The sequence below is a fragment of the Oncorhynchus clarkii genome, chromosome 17 (assembly GCF_045791955.1).
Source record: "Oncorhynchus clarkii lewisi isolate Uvic-CL-2024 chromosome 17, UVic_Ocla_1.0, whole genome shotgun sequence".
NCBI classification, from domain to species: Eukaryota; Metazoa; Chordata; class Actinopteri; order Salmoniformes; family Salmonidae; genus Oncorhynchus; species Oncorhynchus clarkii.
In genome coordinates, this window is record NC_092163.1 from 13,713,040 (window position 1) to 13,736,128 (window position 23,089).

At 43.8% G+C, this 23,089-nt stretch overlaps 1 protein-coding gene across 2 annotated transcripts in view; it reads right to left on the minus strand.

Moving 5' to 3' along the window:
* Positions 1-3,189: 3,189 nt before the first annotated feature.
* The window catches only part of LOC139370312 (ras and Rab interactor 2-like), a 45,315-nt gene continuing 25,415 nt past the window's right edge, over positions 3,190-23,089 (minus strand). Inside the window, exons 8-14 of one of the 2 annotated variants that reach the window (XM_071109711.1) lie at positions 19,832-19,923; positions 15,697-17,103; positions 10,212-10,294; positions 9,556-9,781; positions 8,616-8,747; positions 7,459-7,622; positions 3,190-6,663 (exon numbers count right to left, since the gene is read on the minus strand). In XM_071109711.1, coding sequence (XP_070965812.1) covers positions 6,316-6,663; positions 7,459-7,622; positions 8,616-8,747; positions 9,556-9,781; positions 10,212-10,294; positions 15,697-17,103; positions 19,832-19,923 — 2,452 coding nt within the window. In that variant the 3' untranslated portion in view covers positions 3,190-6,315. Of the gene's footprint in view, positions 6,664-7,418; positions 7,623-8,615; positions 8,748-9,555; positions 9,782-10,211; positions 10,295-15,696; positions 17,104-19,831; positions 19,924-23,089 lie in introns of both variants that reach the window. The other variant, XM_071109712.1, reaches the window with a different exon arrangement.

A 23,089-nucleotide genomic window follows, 5' to 3' on the forward strand; every position in this document is an offset into this window, starting at 1 on the left:
CCCTACTTCCCGATACTATGACATCATGCCGGGATCACTGTGGTCCTTCTCACAGGGAAGAAACGCCCACCTTGCACCCTATTTTTGATGATTTGCTATATACACTTGGACGTCATTGCGCTGACCGGCCATTTACTCAGACCAGAGCTCCCACGATATAGCCACTGAGGACATCCATGATGAGTTGGAAAGCCAACACATTTTAGACCGCTGCTCCAGAGTTTATATGGATCACTTGAGATGGAGTTTGCCAGGCTATCGCATTACATTTTTTTCTGATTGCTTAGGCACCATCTTTGAAACTATAGGCTATTTTTACTTAACTCTACACACTAACCACAAAACCTTACAACAAACCAGCAAAACGTTATACATCTCTTGCAAAAGCAAACAATTCTTGCAAAACTCTTCAAACTCTTTAAAATAAATGTGTTTTTGCATCAATACATTTCAATAAGCAAACGATGTCACGTTCTGACCTTAGTTCTGTTGTTATGTCTTTGTTTTAGTATGGTCAGGGCGTGAGTTGGGTGGGTTGTCTATGTTCCTTTTTCTATGTTTTGGGATTTCTGTGTTTGGCCTGGTATGGTTCTCAATCAGAGGCAGCTGTCAATCGTTGTCCCTGATTGAGAACCATATTTAGGTAGCCTGGTTTCACTTTTGAGTTGTGGGTGATTGTTTCCTGTGTATGTACCATTCGGGACTGGTTCGATTTTCGTTTGTTCAGTCACGTTGTTATTTTGTAGTGTTCAGTTGTATATATTAAAATGGACACTTACCACGCTGCACATTGGTCCGACATCTCTTACTCCTCGTCAGAAGAAGAGGAGAGTCGTTACACACAAAGCCCCAACTACGAACTGACGGTAAACTGCTGTGCAGTTTGCAATAAAGTTTTGTCATGTTTTAAACACTCATACACACAGGTATCCAAATGTGTAAAGTATGGATGTGTATTCTGAACATAACACACTATCAATACAAATAAGGGGGAAAAGTTGTTTTTTATTCTCAAAATATTATAATACTCCTCAAACAACAAAAGCGCAGTAGAAGAAAACAAAAACATTTGTGCTAGAAAAAAAAAGAATAGAAAAAGAATAGGCTACATCTCACCTTTGTGGGTCTGGCCATAAGACTTCATCCACATCCCATGCGATGTTGTCTTGAGCTAGGCAGCGCGGAAAGTATTGCCTGGAGTGCCGTAACCAGGCCTGGCATGACCGCTGATCGACGTCTCCACAAGCCTCCTCCAATACCTGTAGAAGGGATATGCGTTGGTGGGGCTGGCGATCATACACTTTCCAACGCCATGCAGAGAAGAATTCTTCAATAGGATTCAAGAACTGAGTGTATGAGGAGAGATTGAGTGCGATGAAAAGTGGGTGGGTGACCTGTGAACCAATTGCGGACCACAGCAGCCGGGTGGAAACTAACATTGTCCCAGACGATAACGTACCTGGGCTACTCTGGCCCCTGGCCATTGGGGATTAGTCTGTTGTGGAGGGTTTGCAGAAATGTGATAATGTGTGCAGTGTTGTATGGGCCTAGGATTGCATGATGGCGAAGGACTCCGTTTTGACTAATAGCCGCACACATTGTTATGTTGCCACCACGTTGTCCCGATACGTTGATGATGGCACTGTGTCCGATTATATTTTTGTCGCGGCCCCTTGTTTTTGCAAGTTTGAAACCTGCCTCATCCACATATATTAGCTCATGATGCACTGCATCTGCTTCTAGCTCCATGACTCTCTGAAAGAGACAAGACAAAACAATGTAGCACATTACGAAAAGACAGGGATCAGTCAATATTATGTAGCACCATACACTTCCAGATCCAGTACCAATGATAGGATAGTATAGTTTACCTGCACATACTCATATCTCAGTTGTTTTGCACAGTCTGAGTTTATTTCGAAAGAGACTGCTTCATCCTAATTATATTGTGTTTCAGTAGACGACCGTGCAGACTCACTCTGTTGACGTTTAGGACTCACTCTGTTGACGTTTAGGAATATGGTGTTATCTACCATTATGTGGTCCTGCAGGTCTCTGAGTCTGATACAGTTATTTGCAATGACCACAATGTGGGTCTCCAGCTCTGGGGTGAGCAGTCCACCTCTTCCACCAGATACGGGTTTTCTTGCAGTTCTGTTAAAACATTTGAATGGTTTTAGTGATAGATCCTTCTCATTACGAAAGTACAGTACATATTACTGTACCAGTAAGACTACAGCCCTTACAGATACTTACCGGTTCTCATTTCGAAATATCCGGATGATACCTGCAACAGTATAACGGCTCAGATTTGGTTGAACCCGTTGCCCAGCCTCCCTCATGCTCATCCCATGGCTGACAACATGATTTCATCCGTTATTGTGTTCCTGACTTCCCTTCCTCTCCCCCGTCCTACTTCACCTCTTCCTCCTACTCCTACTTCTTCACCTCCTCGTCCTCCTCCAGTTCTCACCCCTCTTCCTCTCTGTCCAATATTGGCCTCCATTGTTGTCCAAACCAAATGTTTACCAGTGGCCTATGTATAGTTCTAAAGCTATGATTTGTAAGTGAACTCATTATCTAAAAGTGTTTTCACATGTGTCAACGTGGAAAGGCAATTGGCGAAATAGTGTAGCAATGTAGAGACCAATGTTTACAGTTTTGCTAGAAGTGTGTTATTAAATTGCAAACTGAGTGTAAAAGCAGTGGGTGGTGTTTACAGTTTTGCAAAAAAAGTGTGTTATAAAATTACAAACTCAGTGTAAAGCAGAGAACGTGCATTCAGTTTGGAACACTTGGTAAATGCATCGGCTACAAGTGTTAATGGTTTCAGAGATAGTGCTTCAAGAATCACTGTTAGTGTTTAAGCATTCAGAAAAAAAACTGTAATCACGCATTGGAGTCTGAAAAGGCTCTAGTCTAAAGTCAAGAGACAGTTGAAGTGTTGGCCACCACATGCTTATGGCAAATAACACCAGATCGAAAAACATGCAAAAGAAAGGAGAGGAGATAAGAAGATATTGATTCATGCGTAAAGGCACATATCCCACTGAATGTCCGATCTAGCTTTAACGACTCTTGTTTATATCATGGATATATTTACACACATACTAATTTCTGCATTTCATTTTTCACATTTGTGATTTGCTAAATGTAATCGACAAATAAAACTGTTCAAATGGATTACATTGTGGTGTTTTTATTCAAAGACAAACGACACTAACTGTTTGTGGAGTAACATTTTAGATGCATGTTATTTCTTATTAAAGTATATTCATTCCTACTTTAGTCCAACATGGCAACAAATGGTCACTCGTCGTCAACAAAAGAACCCCATAATAGGGAGTTTTAGTTTTAATGGGTGCAATAGTCAAAGAAAGGCTACAGGGCTTTTGGGAGAGGACACCCAACACCATCTCGCATATTTTAATCCCCCCACCCCCCGTCATTTCATCAACTTTCTTTGCATTACAATTCGAAAAATACATAAAATTAAAAAAATCCCCCAGAATATATATACAAGATGAAAAATACAGTTTGGTTGGTTTAGCAGTAGTGTTTTAATATTATTTGAACATACTACATATCCATTTCTACTCGTCACGTTTTGAATAGGGCAAAACAGTGATGGAAGAAAATCATACAGGTGTTAGGAATCACAAAGTGTGTCAGGAGAATGTCAGTATGTGCAGTATTAAAATGGTTAGAAATGGTTATGTCGTTACCGAATGATTACCATTATATCAACTGACTGTACAATACTTATCTCAATAAAACGGTTGACCGTTCTCTTTTTAGAGATCACCAAACTCTCTCAGTAATACACACTAATACTGACTGAGATGAGATTGTACTTTATTCATCCTCAAGGGGAAATTAGTTTAGATTCAAATCTCTTCTCAATAGCTGATAAGGAACCAGCCAGTGACCCCTATAGATAACAGACAGAAACAAAAATAGCATATTCTCATCAACCAATACAATATCAACTTTCCAGTACAACTTTGAATACAGTCATTCCCATTTGCTGAGGCAGTTGATATAGACACACGCTTAGTTGAGTCAATTCAGATTCTGTCTCCAAAATATTTATTGGTTTAATTTACTGGCATAAAATTGTACGGCATGTGGGGGAAATGATCTCAGGAACACACTGGTTACGTTTTCAATCCAAATAAAATATAATTTTCCTATAAAAACACAATCTACACTTTTACGTTGTCTACAGTTGACCAGCAACTGCAGCAAAATAATCAGACAAAATGCTACACAAAAATATATTCACTTATATAATTTGATATAATTGTATTTCTTATTTCAAAAAACACTCGCACATCTGAGTTCTGGTTGCAGGTGCGAGGGAATATGATAACCTCAAAGAAAAGAGAAACCTGCACATTGCTCTTGCTCTAATTAAAGCATATTTCAAAACAAGTAATACCAGCAAGAGCAGTGTGCGGGTTTCTCTTATGTTTGAATATAATGGCATTGCAAATTACATTTAGGTTATAAACTCAAAAGGAGGATGCAAGTTGATATGATGTCCATTCTGCTGCAAGCCATTCTTCAATTATCTTGCAGGGGTCGCCAAATCCACATGAAAGTCCAGCCAACCATCGCAAAGCATCTGTTTAGCTTCTTCACACATCACACCAGGACAACTGGGCACAGACGTCAATTCAATGTCTATCCACGTTTTTTCAATGATTTTTTAAAAAATGATGTGGAAACAACGTTGATTCAACCAGTTTGTGCCCAGTGGGGTGGCTCGATTCAATCCAATTTGCTGAAGTTCAAAGTTATAGCGCGATTTACATTTAATGGCAATGTTCCCACATTTATGGAGACTGCATTCATAGTAAACTGCATTTTGTCAGCTCAATCAGAAATCAAGCATGCTAAATGCAGGTTGGCATTTATTGTCATGAATCTTGCCCTGGAGTCAGCTCTGCAGAGTGGTCACTAGCTGGCACAGCCACAAAGTCATGAAAACCTAACCTTAACTCTAACCTTAAACACACCGCTAACCCGAATGCCTAACTCTAACCTTAAATTATGACCAAAAAGCTACATTTATTTTTCATGAATTTTTACGAATTAGACAATTTTGGCTTTGCAGCTGGCCCATCTAGCGGAAATCGCTCACTGCTGCTCCCAGGGCAAGACTCAATGACAATAAACGTCAACCTTCCGCTATAGCGCTGGATTTCGGTGATACGGATTGAATAAAGCCCCAGAGGTAATGTAAAAGACAACTGTGAGATCACACAGTCGGGTCATCCCATTCTATGTGTTGACCTGGATAGAAAGCAGCGGCGCTGGACTTGATTCTGGCTGCCGGTACTGTTCAAATTCAGGTGCAGGGGCTCCACAATACTTTTGAGCTAATATTCTATAAGAGGAACAGGAGCTCAAGCAGCAGAACATTTGAGGTGCAGGTACTCAGCTCCGATGAGCTCCTGCCCAAGTCAAGCACCGGAAAGGAGCAGAAGCTCAGCGTTCTCTAACCAGGTCCCAGTGTTAGAAGAAGACAGTCAGATACACTGACTTCTGCAAGAGGAGCATGCATGTACATTAGTCCTTGTAACGAAAACAGACCGTGAGGATGTGATGTAAGAGAACTTCCTGGTCCGATGACCTCACAAAATAATCACACAAGGGTGTTTCTTAAAAAGTATACTTCAGGCCCCAGTCATACTACTAGAAACGTCAGTCAGTTCTCAGAACGCGCGTATCAGAGTATGGAGGGCTCTGCGGCGGCCATTTTGTGCTCCTTCTTTAGGAAACACAAAGTCCAAGCTGACCCGACACTGGACTTGACCAACCAACTCCTGACGCTCACGTGCCGTATCCCTAAAAAGAGAGTGAAATGCATGCAGACACCAGACACTTCTCTCCACACCTGCTTCCTCTTTCTGTCTCCTTTTAGAAGAATAGGAACTACTTTTTCCATTGAGTAGTCTAGGATCCCTTCACAACACACAGCAACATTCTCTGTCCCTATAGTTGAAATATACAGTGTATTTTTTCAATTTCCGCCATTCACTACCATTCTATGGATACACGTCCATATTAGGACATCCTCAGTATCACCATTCAGTATCACTCCATCATACCCGCGTGGTGTCCATATTAGGACTGCCTCAGTCTCAGCAGTCAGGTATTGTACTTGTTCCACCCTCCATCAGTGCTCTCTCAGGTCTATGTGTGCTGATGTATGAGTCTGAATTTTTCCTGTATGTGTTTGTACACTAGTGAAAAATCCAATGTCCCCTCTAGGGATCAATAAGGTTTTTATTTCATTTCAATTCAGTTTCATTCATCCAATTGGCTAGGCAGTAGGCAGTTGCCATTGTGCTGGTTAGCTGGGATAGCTGGTATACACAGGTTAAGGTTGGGCACTCTGCGGTAGACAAAATGGAAGGGTTGCGAGTTTGGGTGGCTGTGTATCTCCGCTTTGATTCGCTGGGGGTGTGTGTCCAGGGCTAGCTGCTGACTGGTTGCCTCAGTGATGAGAAAGAGGGAGTGGTTCTCGGGGTCATGAACTTTGAACTTGTAGGCACAGAGCGAGCATACTTCTTCGGTGGTGGAGTACGGGTGGACTAGGAGGGTTTTGGCTGTGCAGCCGCTGTTGACTTCTTGTAAGGCGACTCGCAGGTAGTTCTGAAGGAGAAAGGATACAAGGAATGTGATACTGGTATCATTCATACAAATATACATGTATGCAAACATGCAAAACAGATATAAAATATACACATGCAAAAACACATGGGAGAAAATGACACAGAGAGACAGAGAACATTACACGGATATCAGTTATATGCAGGTGCACATGCAGGATCAGAACTGAGACACACATACACAGGAATGTTTTTGTTTTTTAAGACACACAGGGAGAAAGATGAAGTAGCTTTGGTACGACTCTATAGCCTCTATTATTTGTATGGCGTTTACAGGAAGACACAGCCATTTCAGAGCGAACAGAGAAAAACCAAGACAACGTGACATTAGCGCACAATCACATGCATTAGATTAGTCCTATCTCATCTACCTATCAGCTTCCTTCTCAATATCACTCCCTTCTTGACCATCCCTAACCCGGAAATCAAACACATATTTTTCTTCAAAAAGTGTCTTCATAGTTCCAGATCATTTTTGAATACAGATCCAGATGTAGAGGGATAGTCTCGGCATGTCACCACCGGCGCTTCTCATGCAGATTGGTGTTGAGTGAAGTTGCCCAGTGACGCTAATCTTGGGTCAGTTTTGCATTCCCCCCCACTAATGGTTAAGGTTAGGATTGGGGGAAAGAAAGCTGATCCTAGATCTGTACTTAAGGGAAACTTCACACTGGAGCCATGCAGATTCAGTCCCCGTCTCGGGGGAGGCGTTTTAGGGGGGTGTTCTTTCAAACTCACTGCCTGGGGGGGGGGGGTCAGATGGGGTTCAGGGCGATACCTGGAAGTCGTCCACGGAGGGTGCCGTGCGCTGGGCGGTGCGTCGGCGGTGCCACTGGTGCAGGGTGTCTCTGGCCTCGGAGCTGAGGACCCTGGCTGCCTGTTCCTCCTGGAAGTTCTTGATGAGAGCCATGGCCCCGTACGCACTGGTGAGGTAGTAGCCACCTGGGAGAGGGAAGGTTGGGGAGAAGGGGAGAGCAGGCAGGGAAGGAGGAGACCCAGGAAGAGAAATACAATACATGTCAATATGGGCATGCTGCAGTTTGACTGTGGTCGTGTTAATGTGTCAACGAGGCTATACGAGGTGGAAAATGACGTATACAATCTGTATGATGGTGAAGAATACATTCTGGTTTATACGTGAGTATATCGCATTGCACTCCTACAGTGTGTTTGGGACTGAGAACAGGACACTGGACTAGAGGAAGTGCCCTTTGTAAGATAATCATCAGGAAGCCACTAACTAGAGGGACAATACCTTTTCCAAGGGAACCCACCCACACCTAATGAACATTCCAATTCACATCGTCTTCCTGTGGAACACAATTGTTTCCTACCAAGCCTGCCTTCCAGTCTGGGCTTGAACTTGACCTGTAGTTGCCTTGCACGACCCGAGCTAACACATATGCATGGTTGTGAACTTGATTTTGAGATAAATTGCCTGTTTATTGCAGAAAAAAATGATGTTAGGTAGAGTGTACCAAGATACTAGATTTACTTTTTTATAGACCTGTCTAGATCTAATATTACTGTGAGTTAAAGTGAGGTAGGGCTGCGTTTTTACTGTGGTTTATGATACGGACACACAGGAGAACTGACCAGATTGTGTTGTCCTGACCCAAGTTCCTGAAGTTGGACTATGATTGGGCCAGGCAGATCTATTGTCAGTCCAGACACTGCCTCCTGTACTTGTGTGAAGGTGAAGGTGTGAAGGTGTGAAGGTGAAATCTGTCACCACAAAACTTTGCAAGACGGCCAGTTCACTGGGTCGCTTAGCAGTGTGACACAACACGAGCTTGACTCATTCTGATAGATAAAAGGTAGAGATAGATCAGTTGGAGAAGACAGACAGGTAGACCTCCCCTCTTCAATGATCAGTCCAGGTAAACTGTATACTGTGGTATTGAATCCAGTGTCATTATGTGATGGGAGACATACCCTCTCCATGCAGAAGTGTGGGATCCAGCAGCTCCATCATGTAGAGGATCTCAGTGTCCAGCTGAGGCATGTCACACTGGGCCAGGACATAGGTCAGCATCGGTAGGAAGTCATCTGCTCCGTACATCCTCCCTGAGAGAGACAGATTATTATTATTTTTATGTTAATATTGTACATCTCCAAAGTAAGCTTCGGCAATATGTACATTCTTACGTCATGCCAATAAAGCAAATTTAATTGAAGGGAATTGAGAGAGAGTGGAGAGAGAGAAGAGAGAGAGGAGAGAGCGAGAGAGGAGAGAGAGAAGAGAGAGAGAGATAGAGGAGAGCGAGAGAGAGAGCGAGAGAGAGAGAGAGAAGAGAGAGAAAGAAGAGAAGAGACAAGAGAGAGAGAGAGTGACTAGCGAGAGAGGAGAGAGAGAGAGAGAGAGAGAAGAGAGATAGAGAGAAGAGAGAGAGTGAGAGGCAGAGAGAGAGAGAGAGAGAGAGAGAGAGAGAGAGAGAGAGAGAGAGAGAGAGAAAGGCATGTCACAATGGGCCAGGACGTAGGCCAGTATGGGCAGGAAGTCATCCTCCCTGTACATCCACCCTGAGAGAGAGTTACACAGCGGGGAAAGGCAAGGTGAGGTATAGGAAAGGTGTGGTCAGATGAAAACACACACATGAACACACAAACACACACACTCAGAAGCATGCAGATAAAACAGGGTTAGGGGTCAATTGAATTTCAATATAATTTAAAAAATATTTTATCAAACAGAAGAATTAAGAAAAAGTGCTTTTTAGTTTCCTTCCTGAATTTACTGAATTTAAATGGAATTGATCCCAATCTTGTGTAATACACAACCAGGTACACTATAGACATATATGTGGAACTCATCCACACTCTCTGCACATGCACCCTCTCTCCCAAAACACATCCTCCCCCCAATCCCACCTACCTGAGTTATCCTGCATGATGGTGTAGATGAGTTTACACACTCGGAGCAGCAGCGACACCTTCTTGTCCGGGGAGTACATCTTCCTCATGTTGTGGAACTTGTGGCGGATCTTCTCGATGGCCATGGGGTCAGGGGGCACGGCCCCGTCCACACCCAGGTCCTGGGGCCTCCGGGTCTTAGCCAGGGCCAGGTTCTCCCTCAGCTGCTGCCAGCCTCCACTGCTCACCTAGGAGGAGAGGAAGGAGGAGAAGGTTATGAGCGTAGAAGTTTAGCTATAAGAAGTGACAAAGCCCCAATGCTTAAATGGGAGAGGAGAGAGAGGAAGGTCAAGGTTATGGTTATAGATATATAATTACTAGACAAACAAGGTTATGAATCATCATCATGGTCATGATCGCCATCTATTAATTACATTTCTATGATCATTGTTCCTTCTATTTATCCTCTATTTCCATCATAGAAATGTCATTACCAGAAGGGGAGAAAACCTCTCAGACCTGTGGTTATGGTGACATCAACTTCAGGATTCTCCTTAGTGTAAACACTGCATATAAAATATATCCTGTTAAAAGACATGAGCTCCTTGACTGACGTTCTACTAACTTTCCGAATCAACTATGATTCTATCAGGTGCTGCAATGGAAGACAAAGCTCACCTGGAAGTCGTGCAGGGCCACTTCCACTACGCCCTTCAGTGGCTTCAACACACATTTGTGCATGGCCTTCTCCAGGACAGAGTCTAGAGATAAAACACACAGACACGTTGGGAGTTAGTGGCTGCTTCCCCAAACCGGCTTGGCCCATATTGAGTCGTCAATGGAGTTCAATAAATCTAAACTGGATCAAGACACACTGCCGTGTGCAGGGCTTTCTTTGTCTTTTTTTGGAGTTCGATCAATGTTTCACACAATTAGGAGGATGTGGTAAAACTCTCCGTTACATAAGAGCTTCACATTTCAAACTTCTAAAGGGGGTAAATCTCATGCCACTGCAAACGCTTTTCCGCAATAAAACGGTAAACGCAAACGCTGTAAAAAGTCATGCCGTAAAATAAATACCATCCACAACCATTAAAAACCTCAACTGACCCAGATGCAGTTTGACCATGCAATAGTATTTTACTGTACGATGGTGCGCGTACGCTGTGAAGAGCTACTTCCACTGCCTCGCCCTAAAACATAACCCAGCCATAACCATATCTGAGCCTGCACTAACGGACATCACCTCAAGATCCCCGGGAGAATAATGGATACATCCTTGAACACAAAGTTCACAGTTTGATAAAACAATAGCTCACATCCATCACGTAGCCTATTCTATTATTTTTCATCTGACCTCAAACTAAAAAATAAAATAACAAAATAAAATCAGGGTCAGCGAAGCGGTGCAACCTGTTTTCAAGCAACAAACTGTTTCTCAGTCATTGCTGCTGATTAACTAGCGGTGACAGAGCCCATGAACCGTAGCCGGCAGCTGGGTACTGAACCGTAGTTTTGCATTGGTTAACGCCACTGTATCATGCAAAAGGACTTCATCCAAATTAATCTAGTGGCCTATTGTGTGGAAAACCTGAGAGTAGCAGAAGTCAAGAAAGGAGGACTGCTTTATGGTGTTTGACATGAGCAATGCTGGGTTTTCCAGGAAAACAGAGCTGGGAGAAAGAGAGAGAGAAAGAGAGAAAGAGAGAGAGGTACAGAGAGCTTGAGAGAGAGAGAGGTACAGGGAGAGAGAGAGGTACAGAGAGAGAGAGGTACAGAGAGAGAGAGAGAGAGAGAGAGAGAGAGAGAGAGGGGAGTACAGAGAGGGGGGTGTACAGAGAGAGAGAGAGAGAGAGAGAAGAGAGAGAGAGAGAGAGAGAGAGAGAGAGGGGAGTAAAAAGAGGGAGGTTACAGAGAGAGAAAAAAAAGAAAGAAAAAAGAAAGAAAGATGAGGGAAGTGTAAGGTTAGAAAACTCCCCACTCCCTACAGACTACACAGCACTATATTCCTATATGTAAATGAGCCAGTTTAGCAAAGCAATGTCAACCAAGGTAAAAACTGGGTAGCGTCTTACTGTCGGCTACGACTAATAAAATAAATATGATTCTGAATAGATGGAGAGGTAGGTAGATTATTAACATGGACTCAGGAGCTGGATAAACACACACTGGTTAGTAGTTCATACACATGAAGTAAACACACACACACACACGTCTCTCTACACTTCCTTACTGCTGGTTTCCTCTCAGGACCTTGACTCCTTGGTATGTTGGGCAATGTTTGTTATGTTGCTATACCTCCTCTGTAAAGCCTTGGGCTACACTGTAAGTCTTGGGCAACAATGGGCTACACTCCTTAGAAAAAAGGGTTCCAAAAGGGTTCTTTGTGGAGAGATAGGGTTCTACCAAGAACCAGTTTGATCAAAAGAACCCTTTTTGGAAGACAAGGGTCCTTTGTAAGCCAAATGGTTCTACCTACAACCTTGAACATCCTACATTGTTTTTGGAAGAGAGGGTTCTTTGATGTTTCTTTGGAAGGCAAGAAGGGTTCTACATAGAACCAGACGTCCTTCATCACTGTTAGGGGACCTCGTCATACTGAAGAATGTGTCTAGTTTTTTATGATTAGCTTTTGTTGTTGTGTATAATAAGGCATATACTATTGTGTATATGAATATGAGGTCTATTGTGTTTACTGTATTTTGATGTGTATTGTGGTGCTACACAGGGCTCATCTGGAAGAGATACCTTGGTCTCAGCATTGACTTAAAGGTCAAATTAAAGGTGAAAACAAATGTAAAAAATAATATACTATTTCCCAGCATGCTCTATTGCAGGGAGATTTTCAGAATAGTTTGTTTTACTGTAATATCTGTGTTTTTGCATGTACAACGATTGGTTGATACATTTTGTGCTACACAAAGATAAATAACATACAGTTCTTTTTAATCATCCAATCTGTTGGATTTATTGCACCCGTTACTGAGATGGTTGTTCCAGTTTAAATGATTGAGGTCGTCTCAGTATTCAATCTTCCCTACCCTATCAGTCATTCTGAATGCAGGTTGCAGGTGATTAACAATTCCACTTGTTGGATATCATAACTCTGGCTGGATTCCAATAGGAATTACACATCACTTTGCCAGCCAGCATAATGTGACTTGCAGGCCTGATGTGGCCAAGATAGACCAGAGCCTGTCGTTTCCAATAGGAGCAAATGAAGCATAGTGTGCAGAACAAACAAGGAGGTGGGCAGAGCCAAGCATGAGCTAGTGGGATCCTATTGGCTCATTCTAGCATGTATTTTCATATTTCTGTTAGGGAACACCTACTCCGTGAAGTGCATGTGTGCAATAACTCAATTCACCCTTATACTCCTCCTAAACAACAACATATTTTACAACTTTAGCAAAAGATAAAGTCTCTAAAACGCAGTCCACTCTGTTTGTTCCAGATTCTAGTTTTGGAAACAGAAAACTGTATGGAGGTCATATGGCAAAAACCCATCTCGCTCAATCTTCTCCCTCCGCCGGCCACCGGGTTTCCTCTGATCACCATATTTGGTAGTGAGTGGAAACGCCAACCGGATGCTTCACATTTATACCTCAGGTGAAATACAGTGCCTTGCGAAAGTATTCGGCCCCCTTGAACTTTGCGACCTTTTGCCACATTTCAGGCTTCAAACATATTGATATAAAACTGTATTTTTTTGTGAAGAATCAACAACAAGTGGGACACAATCATGAAGTGGAACAACATTTATTGGATATTTCAAACTTTTTTAACAAATCAAAAACTGAAAAATTGGTCGCAAAGTTCAAGGGGGCCGAATACTTTCGCAGGGCACTGTATCTGTCTCATTGTTCTATTTGTGGAAAGGCCTTATGATATACACTACCGTTCCAAAGTTTGGGGTCAGCCTATACAATGAATCATACCATGACTGTTTGGGGTCACTTAGAAATGTCCTTGTTTTCAAAGAAAAATAGTTTTTTTTTTTTTGTCCATTAAAATAACATCAAATTCATCAGAAATACAGTGTAGACATTGTTAATGTTGTAAATTACTATTGTAGCTGGAAACCCATTATCAGCAACCATCACTCCTGTGTTCCAATGGCACGTTGTGTTAGCTAATCCAAGTTGATCATTTTAAAAGGCTAATTGATCATTAGACACCCCTTTTGCAATTATGTCACAGCTGAATACTGTTGTTCTGATTAAAGAAGCAATTAAACTGGCCTTCTTTAGACTAGTTGAGTATCTGGAGCATCAGCACTTGTGGATTCGATTACAGGCTCAAAATGGCTGGAAACAAAGAACTTTATTCTGAAACTTGTCAGTCTAGTCTTGTTCTGAGAAATGGAAGACTATTCCATGTGAGAAATTGCCAAGAAACTGAAGATCTGGTACAATGCTGTGTACTACTCCCTTCACAGAACAGCACAAACTGTCTCTAGAGTTAGGGTTAGGTTCAGTTTTAGGGTAAGGGGTTTGGGGTTAAGGAAAATAGGATTTTGAATGGTAAAACCAACCTGTGTGTGTGTATGTGTGTCGGTGGGTATCTGTGTGTGTTGACAGTCCTCTGGTTCCCTTTATAAACACACACTTGGATACTCTACCTCCATGCTCACTCTTTACCTCAATTACCAGTAAACCTATACATTTTACCCCCCCCTTACCTCAATTACTAGTAAATCGATCCAGTTTGGGCTTTTAAATGACATTACGACGACCTACACCCATTTCTCCCTAACGCCTCTTATACATACAGTATACAGTCTACACTGACATAGTATGTCAACAGTGAGTGTAGGAGAGCACAGTCCAAGCTTCACTTCTCTATTCCTGAAAGCCTTCCATAGCCTGCGTCTTTCGCCATTACGTCAGTCTGTCTGTCTATACAGGAATCCCATTTGTGTTACTAGTCGAGACTAAACCTTGTAAACATTGTATCTGGTGGCAAACACGGAACATCCTAGCCTATGTTACTGTCCTTTGAGTCGCAGAATGTTACTGTGCCTGGTTTAGTAAATGTATGCATAGACCTATCGAGAGCATTGGTAGTCTTTTATTGTTATGTTTATTACCTTGCATACTTCTAAGTTGAACGAGAGAGAGTCACTTGCTTTGGCAATGTTAGCACGTTTCCCATGCCAATAAAGCCCCTTGAATTGAATTTAATTGAGAGACAGAGAGAGAGAGAGATAGACAAAGAGAGAGAGGGAGAGAGACAAAGAGAGAGAGGGAGAGAGACAAAGAGAGAGAGAAAGAGAGAGAGAGAGAGAGAGAAAGAGAGAGAGAGAGAGGTCAGCTACCACCCCAACAACCACTTCTTCTCTGAACAATGCTTGGCTGTTGTTGTTTACAAAGAACAAGGGAAAAGAGACGAGTGTAAAATTATGGCTACATAATCGTGCAAATACGTATTCAGCCCAAACTCAATGAAAACCCTATTTGACAACATTGGCTAAGTCAGCCTCCATCACAATTTCACTGTCAAACATTAGCACTTGCTTGCTTCAGCTCCGTGTCGTCAAAATGAGGACTACGTAATGTAGCCTCCTCTAACTAGGCCTATTTTCTGTCACTAGTAAGTCACACCATATTTGGTCCCACATTAAAATAATCCCTGACATTTAGGGATTTTGGTTGGGAGATAATTGTCATTTTTGCCTTTCCAATTGAACCACGAAAGAAGCTTGGCATTTGGCACAACTGTGTGAATTTGTGCCAAGCTGGAGAGGCCAGGAATAACTGACTGTAGGGAAGGGAGGGTACACTGGCATCTCACTGGCATCTCCGTAACCCAACACTGGTTTATATAACCAGTCTGTCTTAACATGGACTAATAGGGAGTGCTTCAAATAGCTGGGCTAATTTTCATCATGTACGTAGACTAAGTCTTGACAGTTTATCACTGTAAATATGTTGTAAGTGGATTAGGTCACTGTGAAACTAGTTTTTAGGTATTACTTCCCTATTAGAGCTGAAGTGCTCGGAGAGAGAGCCAACATGAGCAAATAATTGGGATATGAGAAACACCCACAACCACACACTCATACAGACGTTCATGTGAAGTACGTATGTATCTACCCACACACCACACACCCCCCCCCCCCCACCCCCCCCACCCCACACACAATCCACACACACAAACTCACCGATCTGATCCTCGGGTATGAGGGATTCGATGGGCGGGTCCAGTTCGGAGCTCTGTGTCAAGTAGGCCTTCATCTGGGTCATGAACTGTCTGAGGGTCTGCAGGAGGTCTAAGCCTGACGTATGACACCCCTTATTCTCCTGTACAAAACTGATATAATCCTGAACCAGGCATCCAAAGTAGGAACTCTTGTCCCTGGAGAGCTCCGCTATCCTCCTCACGGCTCGCCTTTCTGGGGTCATGAACGTGCTGAAGACTCCAGAAACTTTCCGGAAGCTCAGCGCAACTTTGACCCCGACCCCTCTCCGGTGGGCTTTGAAGGGAGGACGGAGGCCCTGGTCCAGGTCGTTCTCCAGGCTGACGCCGTAGTCTTCCTCTTCTTCGTCACAGAGGTCTTCGTCGTCGCTGCTGTCCTTGTTGTTGCCAAGGTGATGCCGCAATCTGAGAGGGGGGCTGGCGGGGAGGGAGAGGGGAGGGTGGGAGTAGTCCAGAGAATCTGAGGAAGAGGTGGAGATGGACATGTCGCTCAGCCTCCCCTCTTGTCCCTCTCGCCTGGGGGTCTTACCCGGAGGGCTGGGGGGGCTACCAGCACCATTTCCCACTATGGAGGGAGCGGGTATGGCTGGTGTCTGGCAAGGAGGAAGCTTGGCACGGGACAGAGCCTTGGCAATAGTTTCGTCATCAAGAGCGATGTGGCACCGGTGGGCGTCGATGTCAGGTTTATTGGGGCGTGGGGGAGGAGGGTGCTGAGGGTGTTGGTGGGGCACAGGGATGGCGGCGCTGCTTGTCATCTTTTTGGAATGGCTGCTGTGCCTGGCACCCATGGGAGGGCGAGGGGTGGGGCGAAGGTTCTGATTGGATGAAGGTTGCAGTGGTTGCCTGGTGACAACAATGGCTGCGGGCGTTTCGGGCATGCTGCTCTTGGGCTTCTGGGGTAGAGGGGTGGGGGGAGGGGGAGCTTGGCGGCGCTGGGAGAGGGAACGGGGGGGCGGGAATAAGAGGGAATGGGGAGGCGGGGGCCGAGGTGGGCGTGACTTCCTGGTCACGTTGGGGTCCGTGACAGGGGCCGAAGACGTCCCACCGGTAGTTCCTGGGCTGGGGGTGGAGTGTGTGACGTAGGGGGAAGGAGAGGAGGAAGAGGATGGAGGGTCTTCCTCAAGCCGCCGGTGAGTCTGGAGGAAGAGGGGGTTGACGAAGCAAAGAGCCCCGTTGGACTGGCTTCTCTCCAGGCGAGAGGAGGAGGAGGAAGGGGGACGAGCTGGAGGAACGCTGTTGTGGCGAGTCACACTCTGTTTCCCTTGTGTCCTCTCTGCACCCTGGATGTCACCGTCTCTGTCAGGGCGCTGTGGTGGAGGGCGAGAGGGAGAGGTTGTCCTTCGCAGGCTGCCTAGAGCAGAGTGCCAGAATCCTAACAGGAGAAAAGAGATTAGGAATCATTAACAGAGTCCACACACTGTATACATTGAAAAACCTCCAATAGCTGCCTAACCACAACCTGACCCAATAACACTCAAAGTCATGATAACCATTCAAAGAAACAGACAAACACCTTCACACCTTCATGCACAGACACATACCCTCATACATAGACACATACATACTCTCATACACAGACACTTACATACCCTCATACACAGACATACATACCCTCATACACAGAAACCTACAAACCGCCTAGCCCTAACCTTGACCCAAACACAAACAAAATGCATAAACACCCACAGGAACTACCATCAACACCCCTTTCCCACCTACTTTATCCTCCAGTTCACTGACACATCCACAATATAGTGCAAGTAGCACTGTAGTTAGGCAGTCAACCTATTTATATCCCTCTCTTTCTTTCTCTCTTTTCCTCTGTGATCCTACGCTCTTCTGAGGCAGCGGAGAATTTGGTGAGCTCAGCCCTGCATCGCCCAGCACTGATTCAAGAATGCTGTCCTGACAGACACACACCCAGAGAGACATAGAGACGGAGAGGGAGTCACACATGCAAATTCCACAGGGGTGGTGGGAGGAGTCTACACACTGGACAGGCCTACAGTAGTGTATAGGCCCTCCTCTTTCCTGATCGCCCTCCACCTCCCTTCTCTTTGCTCGAGTTTCCTGCTGCAATGCAGGACATTGGTTTCCGTTATGATCGTCTCTTCTGTTTTTTCACTTGTATCCACTGAATCAGTCTATTGTTTGCTGGCACTTGGTACACAAGTCTCTGTGCTAACTCATCCAGACAAACAATCACACACTAAGAAATACTTTACAGAATAATGGCATTCATGTAATAGAATCTACAGACTGTTATAAATGATTCCATAAGTTATAAGTTACGTGCTTCGCAGTCCTTACTTTAGAGGACTGCGAAGCACATTCTGTACGCATTGAATTCCACAAGCACACACACACCCTCTGCACAGCAACACATCTGGAACGGCAGAGAGCGACGGAGCTATGTCGGGCACCGCTTCAAAGGTCTCGTCATACCTCTCTAGTCTAGGGACGGAAACAACTCAGTGGTATTGATGCAATGCCCACTTGAGAAACATGACCTCTGGAGCTAGACTGAGACAGGCAAACTCTCCATGCTCTTTACACCACCCAGAGTGTGCTCATCCTGGGCTGGGTTTAACAGTGACCCCCCCCCCCCCCACCCCTCGGGGAATAGTCTGGATGGATCTCCTGCAGAGAGCTTTACTGATAGTTCAAAGGACATTTCTTCCTCCACTACTTTCTGAGTCTAGGACAGACTCTGTACCCAGAGCTAAATTGTGTGTCAGTAATGTATTCATAACCTTCCGTAATGGAGTATACTGCAACAAGGTGTGTATGTAGTGAGTGAACAAACTCAATTCAGTAGGGGGAACCATGTCCGCTATTCCCTTCTTGACCTTGTAGTTAGTATGAATAATTCACGAACTACGTTGAAATGACTTAGCCGAGCCAAAGTCTGCTGCCCTTGGAAAAACCTTTGATAAAATCTTGGTGCCGCAAAACAATATCCTTTTTGCCCCCTGAGAGAGAAAATACCCATTATGCATTTCTGTACAGGATTTACCGCAGTGTTTGAGCTAAAAGGCTCAGCCTTTTCTGTAAAACACTGGCGACACACTGGTGTGGGTTCAAATCTCCATGGAAATGTGGCACCAGAAAAGTAATATTTGAGAGGCTTCAAGACGATCTGCTTTCTCGGTACCCTAGACGGACAGCATGAATTTCATTCAAGTGTTCCACACAATAACATAGATGTCTTGAGACGTGTCTGCAAAGATATTCTCTCTCTCTCTCTCTCTCTCTCTCTCTCTCTCTCTCTCTCTCTCTCTCAGAGTAAGCCTGTGACTGGTGTGTGTGCCTGTGTCCATGCCTGTGTGTATAATACTCCAGTCACCACACCCTCCTCCCCAGCCCTGAGTTATGCAGCCTGCCTGGAGGAAACTGACTCACACACTGGAGTTTCAACAGAAGGAAACTAAGAATATCATGACAGAGTGACTAACTAAACCTGCCATGAAACCAGACCGCACCGGTGAGCATGAGTTAACTAACCTATAAAACTAATAGATGATATCAGTAGCCGCAGCACCTGTACACATAGAAATGTCACTCTGTGGAATGAGGGGCTTTTTTACGTTATGCTTGTATGTCCTCAAGGAGACACAGCCCATTTGGATTCCTTCTATATCAATTTACTATCGGATAATTAATTGGCTTATAGCCCACTTTTGGGGACATTCTCCACTCTTCAACATCATATTCATTATCTCCAGGGCCAGGTTTAAAGGGGTTTAAAGGGATAGTTTAGTCTGCGACTTCCCCAGAGTCAGATGAACTCGTGGATACCATTTTTATGTCTCTTAGCAATTGCTAACTAGAATTAGCGCAATGACTGGAAGTCTATGGGAACAGCATGCTAGCTGTTTTAGTAGACTTCCAGTCATTGTGCTAACGCTAGTTAGCATTGGCTTGCGAAACTACCTCTAACTTCCTTGATACCGGACGCAGATACATATAAATTGTATACACAAGTTCATCTGACTCTGGGGAAGTAGATAAAGGGCCTCATTGCCAGAATCCCAAACTATCCCTTTAAGCAGAGAAGAAAATAGAGTTGATCACATTCTACCCATCTATTACTGTAGTACCTGCTCCTAGTTGGGCCACCTCCTCCAGGTCTTTCTGAGTCTTGGAGGCTGCAATGGCTTCTGGGAGATTCAGGGTGAAGGGAAGGACATCCCTGAAAAGAGAAGAGAGAGAATGATCCAACCATGTCTATAATGTCCAACAGATATTCAGGAGACTCCATGAGTGGACTTTCCCAGTCTGTATCTCCTCCTGCTAGCTGGACCTGTGTTCTGTCCTCAGGGTGGGTGATGTCACAGGGTGATAGAAGGGGTTTGTCAAAGCAAACACAACAGCCTGAACACCAGAGCGACCGGTGCAGAGAGATGAGGAAGAGAGTGACATCACTGTGCTGTTACTGTCAACTCAATGCCAACTAACAGAGCCTTGAGGCCTCAGCTGGTGAATCTCTTCACTAGCAATCACAATATGCTGACTAAAACATTCCTTTTACTGTCAAATTGAATATGCAAGTTATTGAGGATATTTTTCCTACTAGGTCCCTTGTTATTAATGAACTTTAACTGGGGCCTGAAGTTTTTTCCTAGTCACGTCAAGTGAATATGAAAAACTCCTGCCGCTAATGATAGTAAAGTATATCATTATATTCTGTATTTTTCCCAGATTGAAACTGTGTTGTGCTGTGTTGGGCATTATGGATATTACTGGAAATTACTGGATATTACTGAATATTACTGGGCATTACTGGACATTACTGGATATTACTGGGTATTACTGGACATTACTGGACATTACTGGACATTACTGGACATTACTGGATCTACTTTTAGGTTTTACGTCATTCCACTTATGAGGTATTGTTGTATGTTTACTATAAGTTGGTGTTTTGTCATTATTGGACATTACTGACGTTACAGTTGTTTAATGTTTCGGTTTCTATTTCTCAGTGGAAACAAAGTTCTGACGTGTCTTTCGTTCTGAGCTGTCGGTCTGCCCAGCTGGCATGGAGCCGGTCTAAAACCAGAAGTGAGAAGAGGGCAGTTGTCACGTTCTGACCCTAGTTCCTTTATTTTGTCTTTGTGTTAGTATGGTCAGGGCGTGAGTTGTGGTGGGCAGTCTATGTTCGTTTTCTAGGTTGTGTTTATGTGTTTGGCCTGGTATGGTTCTCAAACAGAGGCAGGTGTTGTTCGTTGTCTCTGATTGAGAATCATACTTAGGTAGCCTTTTCCCACCTGTGTTTTGTGGGTGAATATTTTCCGTTTCCGTGTTTGCACCATTCGGGACTGTTTCGGTTTTCATTTTGATTCTCTTGTTCTTTTTGTATTTTGTATTCATTCTCATTAAACAACATTATGCATACGTACCACGCTGCGCATTGGTCCGATCTCTCCTACTCCTCCTCAGAAGAGGAAGAGGAAATCCGTTACAGCAGTTCAGACAAGCTATGTCCTGAGTGCTCACCTCTTACTTAACACATGGTACCCGATAATAAAACTACAGGTTATGATCTTATGAACAATTTTTTACTTCGCTATGCTGCTCTCCAGACTGCAGCTCCACTGAAATATATATTTCATTGGTCACTGGAAAAAGGGATGTTTGCAAATGTATGGAAGCATTCTAAACTGTGTCCTATTCCAAAAGACAGTAAGGAACCCATTACTCCTGCCAATTGTCAACCAATTAGTCTACTCCCTTCACTCAATAAGATATTGGAGGGTATTGTGAGTAGACAAATATGGGAGAAAGAATGATCTGATTACAGCCAATCAGCATGCTTATTGCAAAAACCATTCCACTACCACTGCATTGGTTGGCATGACTGACCAGTCATGTTATGGATAATAGCAGGTTTGTGGGTGTACTATTTTTAGAGTTTAGTGCAGCATTTAATTTAGTGGATCATGAAATTACTTTGACAAAATGAATGCATTATGGTTTTAAGGAGGTAGCATTGAATTGGGTATAGTCATATCTACCTGACAGGAAACAGTCCACCTATATCAATGGTTCATTTTCTTCCCCCCATGCTTGAAACTGTGGAATACCGCAGGGCAGCTGCCTTGGGCCACTTCTTTATTTAATATATACCAACAACCTTCCTTATGCCTGATCTGAAACTCAAGCTGCTATATTTGCAGATGATACTACAATTTATACAGTAAGACAATCGGTTCAACAGGTACAGCAAGGAGATTTGGAGAATATCAAGGAGTGGGTTTGCCGGAACAAACTTGTTTTCAACACCAAGAAAACCAAAGTTATTTTGGTCTGTTCCACTAGGAAAAAGGAGTACAAACTGAGGAAGTGGCAGAAACCAAACTACTGGGAGTGCAGCTAGACAACTGCTTATCATGGTCATCACAAATAACTCATCTATCTAAAAAAAAATATTAAAACAGCAAGCATGATCAGAAGGACCAGGAAAGATTATTTTCTTTTTTTGTGTGTTTTTTGTTGTTGTTGAATTTTACCCATTTTTCTCCCCAATTTTGTGGTATCCAATTGTTTAGTAGCTACTATCTTGTCTCATCGCTACAACTCCCGTACGGGAGAGACGAAGGTTGAAGGTCATGCGTCCTCCGATACACAACCCAGCCAAGCAGCATTGCTTCTTAACACAGCGCGATCCAACCCGGAAGCCAGCCGCACCAATGTGTCGGAGGAAACACCGTGCACCTGGCAACCTTGGTTAGCGCGCACTGCACCCGGCCCGCCACGGGAGTCGCTGGTGCACGATGAGACAAGAATATCCCTACCGGCCAAGCTCTCCCTAACCCGGACAATGCTAGGCCAATTGTACGTCGCCCCACGGACCTCCCGGTCGCGGCCGGTTACGACAGAGCCTGGGCGCGAACCCAGAGTCTCTGGTAGTACAGCGCCGTTAACCACAGCGCTGGGAGGCCCCTCAGGAAAGATTCTTAAGCAAACAACACAAGCATTAATTGAGAGTCAGGTGAACTACTGTTATGGGATATACAAATACATTTCTCCCAGATTGCAGTTCCTATGGCTTCCACTAGATGTCAACAGTTTTTAGAAAGGGTTTCAGGCTTCTTTTTTTTTAAACGAACGAGTAGTTGTAGTTTTTCCAAGGTGTCTCTCATTAGAAAAGTAGTTTTGTTTGTTGTGAATGAGGCGCGCATGAATGAGGTGCGCGCTCTTCGTTATTTATCTTCCCTATTGAACATACTATTCTCCATCTGAAATTTCATAGTTTATTTAGATATTAGAATACCTGAGGATTAATTAGAAACATCGTTTGACTTGTTTGGACAAACTTTACCGATACATTTTTGGATTCATTTGTATGCATGTTG